This window comes from Ursus arctos, unplaced genomic scaffold (genome assembly GCF_023065955.2).
Source record: "Ursus arctos isolate Adak ecotype North America unplaced genomic scaffold, UrsArc2.0 scaffold_19, whole genome shotgun sequence".
Taxonomy (NCBI): Eukaryota; Metazoa; Chordata; class Mammalia; order Carnivora; family Ursidae; genus Ursus; species Ursus arctos.
In genome coordinates, this window is record NW_026622863.1 from 41,455,899 (window position 1) to 41,463,013 (window position 7,115).

General features: G+C 57.7%; 1 protein-coding gene across 1 annotated transcript in view; it reads left to right on the forward strand.

Moving 5' to 3' along the window:
* Nucleotides 1–5,714, forward strand: part of WDR62 (WD repeat domain 62) — a 44,204-nt gene extending 38,490 nt beyond the window's left edge. Inside the window, exons 22-32 of the mRNA XM_026484538.4 lie at nucleotides 272–490; nucleotides 1,468–1,595; nucleotides 1,935–2,038; nucleotides 2,391–2,501; nucleotides 2,804–2,938; nucleotides 3,217–3,328; nucleotides 3,442–3,583; nucleotides 3,664–3,724; nucleotides 3,912–4,565; nucleotides 5,115–5,272; nucleotides 5,367–5,714. Of these exons, the coding sequence (XP_026340323.2) occupies nucleotides 272–490; nucleotides 1,468–1,595; nucleotides 1,935–2,038; nucleotides 2,391–2,501; nucleotides 2,804–2,938; nucleotides 3,217–3,328; nucleotides 3,442–3,583; nucleotides 3,664–3,724; nucleotides 3,912–4,565; nucleotides 5,115–5,272; nucleotides 5,367–5,633 (2,091 nt within the window). The 3' untranslated portion in view covers nucleotides 5,634–5,714. The remainder of the gene's footprint in view (nucleotides 1–271; nucleotides 491–1,467; nucleotides 1,596–1,934; nucleotides 2,039–2,390; nucleotides 2,502–2,803; nucleotides 2,939–3,216; nucleotides 3,329–3,441; nucleotides 3,584–3,663; nucleotides 3,725–3,911; nucleotides 4,566–5,114; nucleotides 5,273–5,366) is intronic.
* The last annotated feature ends 1,401 nt before the right edge of the window (nucleotides 5,715–7,115 follow it).

Consider the following 7,115-nt stretch of genomic DNA (forward strand, 5'->3'; position numbering starts at 1 on the left):
ATAACTAAGGTAGGGAAGGCTTCAGGAGGAGCCGATCTCGGGCAGAAGATCAGGAGTTGCTTTCAACATGTTCGCTTTGGAATATCACTGAGAATCCATATAGTTGTAGAGCAGTTGCACATGTGCTTCTGAAATTTGACAGATTCAGGCTGGAGATGTTTCTCTGGAGGTTGTTGCTGAGTGGTGTTTAAAGCCAGGAGACTGGATGGAGTCCATGCAGTCCGTGGGTGAACTCTTGGCCAGCTGTCTGACCATCCCCTGTCACCCTCAGCTAGGAGACGAAGATGTGGCAGATGGCTCAGCCTTCCACGCTAAGCATAGCTACAAGCCACATGGCCGCTGGGCAGAGCGGGCTGACCAGGAGCCCCTCAAGACCATCCTGGATGCCCGGGACCTGGATTGCTACTTCACCCCCATGAAGCCCGAGAGCCTGGAGGACTCTATTCTGGATACAGTGGAGCCCCAGAGCCTGGCGGCCCTGCTGAGTGAGGTACAGACCGCCCCAGCCTGGCCCACAGTCCCTGCACTGTGACTGCCCACCCAGGACCTGGGGCCTCAGCAGTCTCATTTTGAAAATCAGGCTGACTGTCCCACTCTTGGGGTGCAAGGTGATTACATGATGTGGTGGAGTGCAAGTGAGACTTCCCAGGGCACACCAGGAGTCTGGGAGGTGGGTCCATTGGGGGTGAAAAGCTTGGGCTTGAGAGCAGGCCTGTGGCTGGGGGGGAGGGGGGGACATTTGAGCAGGTAGAGCCCCCCCCACCCCTTCTTTACCGTGTGACAACTTGCCGCAAGGCTTACTTCTCTAGGCTTCTGCTTTCAAAAAAGAAATGCTCATTAAAAAAAAGATAACCAAGAAAAAAAATATTTCTAAAAAATGGTCATAAAAGAAAGCCCTCAGAGGGCTTTAATAGGAATCCAGTGCCAAGAATAGGGCCTGGGCCCTCAGAAGTACGAAGCAACTTTAGCTCTTGCTCTGTTCTTTTCCAGACAAAATTATTTTTTATTCTATTGTATAAATGTGTCTTTTTTATTGTGAAATTGTACACATACACTTGTGTGTACAGATCCTAGGTATACATATTACCTATGTATGCACCTATGTACCCACCACCCAGGCCAAAATAGAGAGTATTTTCTAGCTCCCGGAAGACCCTCTTGTGCCTGTCCTAATCAGTACCCCCACCTGAGGTAACCAGCCTTCTAACCTCTCACTGAGGACTAGTTTGTCTGTTCTTGAACATCATTCAAATTGACTCTCGGAGGGTTGGAGCCGTACCAGTTCCTTACCTGTAAAGGGGCTGATGGGCATGCAGGAGGAGCTCAGAATGAGCTCAAGGCACGTAACTTGGCCCAGGGCTTGGCTCACAATGAGGGTCCAGCACGTCTTTCCTGCTATTGTGGGTGTTGGCGGCACACTTGGCTGCCAGGGATGCCTCAGATGGATGTGCCCTCTTCACCCCGCAGCCGGAGAGTCCCCAGGAGGTTGGCTGTGGGCATCCCTCCTTCCTGCCCCTGCAGAGGGAGTCCTCTGAGGACAGCGAGCTCATCATCTACTCCCTGGAGGCAGAGGTGATGGTCACAGGGACAGACAGGTGGGTGTCCTTTGCACCACGGGAAGCCTTAAGGTGTTGGAGAGAGGAGGCCTCAGCTGATAGGCATGCGCTGAAGGAATTGCTCTCTGCTCTCCCCGTGGGCCTGTGGGAGTGGGGCAGAGCATTAAGGCCCAGGCGACACGGGAGCCTCTTCCTGCTGCCTCAGTTTCCCTGGTTCCAGGTGGAGGTGCAGGGAGCCTTTGCAGAAGGCAGGAGAGGTGAGGCAGTGCTCAGTAGGAGCAGGGCACAGATGTCTAGGGGTCCGGGGTGAGGACCAGCTGTTTACTACCTAGTATGTTCTCATTCCCTTCCACCACCACCCCCCCTCCGGCACTGCAGTGAGTACTGCACGAAGGACGTCAAGGGGGAGCTCAGAGACCAGCAAGGTGACTCCTACCTCAGAGTCTCTTCCATCGGCCCGAAGGATCAGAGCCCACCTGAGGGTGAGTGGCAGCAGGCAGACACGCTGCAGTAATCTGTTTGTCCGGCCAGGCTCCTCTCTGGGTATTAATGGCCACTTTGACTCAGTCTTCCTGAACCTCAGAGTCTATCACGAAGGCAGACATGGTCCCTGCTGTTACGTGAGGATTCTTGAGCCCAACTGTGCACTGGCAGGACCTCAGCTTTGCCATTTCCTCCAAGTGTAAACTTGCTGGTCCATAAAAATGGAGAGTGGGTATTATTACCCCCATTCTCCAGATTGGAAAACCAAAGCCCTGGGAACCTGAGCCACTTACCTGACTCGCCCAGTGAGGGCCTGACTTTGGGCTCCTGACTCCCACTCTGCCCCTTCAGACTCGGGAGAGTCAGAGGCCGACTTGGAGTGCAGCTTCACCACCACCCACTCCCCCTCTCCACGGCCAGCCCCGGACCCTCGGTTTGACATGATGATGCCCCACATGCCAGGTGAGCAGGGGCCAGATGTGGGGAAGACGGTGCCTGGGACTCGCTAGGGGATGGTCATGATATATAATCACTCTCCCCACATCAGCCTTGCACTTGGTGCCCACTAAGCCTCCATTTCCTCGCCTAGGAGGCAGAGCCATTAGCCTCTCCTCGGTCTAGTGGCAGCAGGGTGTGTGATGGGCGAGTCCAGCTTTCTCCATTGTTAAGTGTCTGGCGTCTTTGTCTGGGCGTCTGCTCATGACTCATGATGTTGACGATTCCCTCCTGCCCTCCCCCTTCACCTCCCCTTCGTCTCTCCCCAGGATGCCCAGGTACCGCAGAAGAGTTATCCCAGCCCGAGGTGCCAGGCATATCCGACGGCTCCCTGCCCCAGACCCCTGAGCAGGAGAAGTTCCTCCGCCACCACTTCGAGACGCTTACTGACGCTCACCCCGAGGGTAGGGCCCTGCCTGGGCAGGCCATCCAGTGCCGGGCATAGCGCGGGTGTCTCGGGTAGGGCTGCCCTGCAGAGCTGGCAAGGGTGGTAGGAGGGCTTGCATTTTCTTTTAAGGACTGAGCCGCGCAGGCTCTTCTCCCTGCTGTGTTCGCTCCCTACGCATGTGTGTGGTCTATTGATGGCGTTTCTGGGGATCCACCTGCTGGTCTGCGGGCCTTCCTGGGCCAAGGGCTGGGTGGCTGGAGGGATTCTGAAGGCTCCCTTGGCATCTTCCCCTAGAGCTCTTCCATGGAGCCCTGAGAGACTTGGAGGCGTCTGAGTCTGAGGACTTCTTTAATCCCCGGCTGAGCATTTCAGCCCAGTTCCTCTCACGCCTCCAGAAGACATCCAGGTATTTGCTGGTGAACCCCACCCCACCCCCATCTCTCTCTGCCCCCCAGGGTGGGGCTGCGTCCCCTCAGGGACCCCCAGGACAGCCGCAACTGCCTGGTTTCCTTCCCACAGGTTCACCCACAGCTTCCCTCCTCGGCTGCCCCTACACCTGGTGAAGCCTCCAGAGGTCAAATTCACAGAGCTTGGGGGCAACCAGTCCAGAGCAGAGCCTCTGAGAGCAGGCGCTGGCTACACCTCCCCAGGCAGGCCCAGCGTGAGTACGGGGGCTGCCTCCCTCAGAACCTAGGGCCGGGAGCCAGGAGGCCTTGTCCTCCCCTCATGCTGTGCCTGCAGGTCCTCGCTGGGAGAAAGGCTGAGGAGCCCCAGGAGAGCCCGGAGGCCTGGCGCCCACTGAGTGAGTGCCCCCATCCACAGATAAATAGCCCTGGGCTTCTCCACAAACAGCCCTGGATGCCCATCAGAACCGTGGGGTGGTGGGGGATGGGCAGGGTCCACTCAGACCCTGAGGCCACCTGGGGTGGGCCCCTGTCCCTCGGCTCTGTGGCTTGGGTATGAGAGTAAGCCAGCTGCTTCCTTTACAGCCCCCTGCCTCCCAGGCCTGGCGCCCCGTGCCCCCTCCTCCTCAGTGCTGCCCATTGACGGGAAGCCTCCGACACCCACAGCCCTACCCACTCCAGGCCTGGGTCAGGGTGTCCACGGCCCCTCCACACACCCCTACATGGAGGCCGCTGCCAGCTCCCGTGCCAAGATGGCACGCAGCATCTCCCTCGAGGACAGTGAAGGCCCTGTGCTGGCTGAGCTGACCAGGCCCCTCCACAGGCCCTCCTCCATGGGGGAACTGGCATCCCTGGGCCAGGAGCTCCAGGCCATCCCCACCACTGTAGCACCCAGTTCTAACAGCGAGGGCCGAGAACCTGCCTTGTCCTCCTGGGGCAACCACGAGGCCCGGGCCAGCCTGAAGCTGACCCTGTCGAGCATCTGTGACAGGCTCTTGCTACCCCCTCCCCCATTGGAACCTTTGGCCACCCAACCCAGTGTCACCGTCACAACAGCCACCTTCCCAGTCCCCAGTCCCATGGATGCAAGCTCCCCGAGGCTCCACAATTCCACCTTTCTCCCAAGGCTCCTGGTCCCTGAGCCCCTCAACACCCCTGCCCACCCCAACAGCACCCCACTTCCAGAGGCCAGGGCTGGGGTCCCTGGCAGCATCACCTCCCTCCTGGAGCCCACCCCTGGTAAGTACCACTCTTGGGGCAAGGGATTGTCCACCAAGCTCATCCCATGTGCAGCTGGCTTAGCTCCAAGGGTGGGCACTTGACCCGGCCACAGGGGTTGCGTCATTCACTCATTCATTCGTTCACTTAGATATTTAGTGAGCACTTCATATGTGTTGGGCTTTGTTCTAGACCTTGGGCACATGGGGCATGGTGGTCAACAAGACTACAAAGAATGGACACCTTAACTGGGGAGATGGCCAGACTAAATGTAAAGCAAAGTGCTCATTGTGTCCCGAAAGAGTATGTGCTAAGGACAGAAATAAGAGAAAAGGTTTAGGAAGTGAGAAGGGGTGTGGGCAGTGGTTACAGTTTTACGCAGGATAATGAGAAAAGGCTTCAAGAAGAAGGGGGCATTTGAGCAGAGTGGGAGGGAAGTGAGCCTTAGGGGATGGAGGGAAACGTTCCAGGCAGAGGGACAGCCTCCGGGATCAGCCCAGCCACCCCGGCCTCTCTTAGGCCAGCTAGAAAGTGGAGGTGTCTTTCTCATTCCGTCTCCTCTAACCCCAGATGCACTCAGTCTGGTCCAGGGCAGCCCTGGCCACTGGGAGGAGCCTGGGGTGCCAGCCAGTGTCCTGCCCCCAGCTCCTCTTGAACTGAGCAGTGTGAGCACCATCGTGCACAGACTGCAGACTGCTTTCCAAGAAGCCCTGGACCTTTACCACCTGGTGAGCCCAGCCCCGGGGCCGGGGGAGAGGGCTGGGCGGCTCCCCAGGACTGCCGGGGCTGGGTGGCCCCTGATAAGATTGGTACCCCTTGCAGGTGGTCTCCAGTGACCAGATGAGCACTGAGCAGCAGCGGCAGGCACGGACCGAGCTGGCCTCCACCTTTCTTTGGATCCATAACCAGCTAGAGGCCAATGACTGGCTGGTTGGGACTGACATGGCCCCGGCCCAGGCCCAGCCCAGCCTGGGTTCCCCCTCCCCAACTACACTGTGCCCCCTGGCCAGCCCCGATTTGCATGCCCTGCTGGAACACTACTCAGAGCTGCTGGTGCAGGCCGTACGGAGGAAGGCACGGGGGGACTGAGGCCCAGAGCCCCCTCTCCACGACAGCCCTGCCGCTTCTGAAGAAATAGGTATCTTAAGCAAATAAACCAACAGCTTAGAGGAATGGTTCCTGGTGCCTGTCGGGTTGCATGCACAAAGCCCCCTAAGGTGATGTGGGGAAGGAAGGTGGGGTGGACAGCAGTGGTGTGTTGGACCAGCCCAGGGAACGTGGCTCGATAAACTTTGGAAGGGATGAAATTTGTATGCAGCAGGTGTTGGCCACCTAGCATTGTACCCTCACCTGCTCTTCCTCTTCCTGTCTTACCTGGGGGACATCAGCCCCAGCACCCTGCCTTGTTCCAGGACTCCCGTCAATGGGACCAGCATTCCCAAGAAATTTGGGAACTGCAGTAATGATGACCCCAACACTTGTATCCCATGTCATCCATCCCTGCTGAGCTGCTATGGGGTCAGCTGGGGTCCTGGCCCAGCTATTCCCCAAGGAGGGGCCAGCCCTTCCTCCCTGCCCCCTTACTGGTGCCCAAGAACCCACTGGAGCCACTGCCATCACCATGTGCCAGACCCTGGCTCCCAGGACATACACTGCCACCCCACTGGTTCGTGGCCCCCAGGCCAAGCCCAGGCTGCATCCTATGAGGTCTGGGCTTTTGTCCCCACCTGCAGCCGGGGAAATTGAGGAGAGACCAGCAAGCTCACTGACTGCACAATCAAGCAGCATGCCAGGCCATCCAGCAGCTGGGACAAGTAATTCTCTCCCAGCAGGAGGACTCTATCCAGCTTCATCCCATGAGCTCCCAGCTGTGGTACCAGCTTCCCCAAGCAGCGGGCATCTAGCCATGTGGCATGTTTGCCAACAAGGCCACTCTGGTGACCACAAAAGCCCCTACTGTCCCAATTCTCTATAAAAAGGAAGCTGGCAAGGCAGGGCCCTCTCCTGAAGCACAGCCCCACTGTGCGGCTTTCTGTGGCCTCAACCACCACTTGCCTGAGCCCCTCTCTGCTCTTTTGGGTGGTCATGGCCCACCAGTAACAGGCTCAGAGAGATCCAGTCTTGCCCCGGATTCCACACAGCTGAGACTCAAACCTAGGCTTGCCTAGAGGCAGAGCCAGACCCTTCGGCATAAGGCCACCGCCCTCTGCTGTCTCTGGAAACACACACATCACAACCAATTGCGCTGTTTAAAAAATTCTGCCGGTACCTGTCTGTTGTACCTGCTGGGGGAAGGGGGAGGAACAAGACAAGCAAAGCAGCTGTCTTCGTGGCGTTAGCCTTCTAGATAGCAAAATGGGGATTAAAACAGTATCTGTGGAACTGTAAGCTGAGGGAGTTCGCTGTGCTGCTTGATGAGCCAGGGAAGGCCTTTCTGGGGTGACATTTGAGCTGAGGCCTGAGAAAAGGCACAGGTCATGTGGACATCTTGGGAAAGTATCCGGGCAGACAGAACAGCCAGTGCAAACACCGCACTGGGGGGATCAAACATATGCGGAAGGAGTGGAGTGA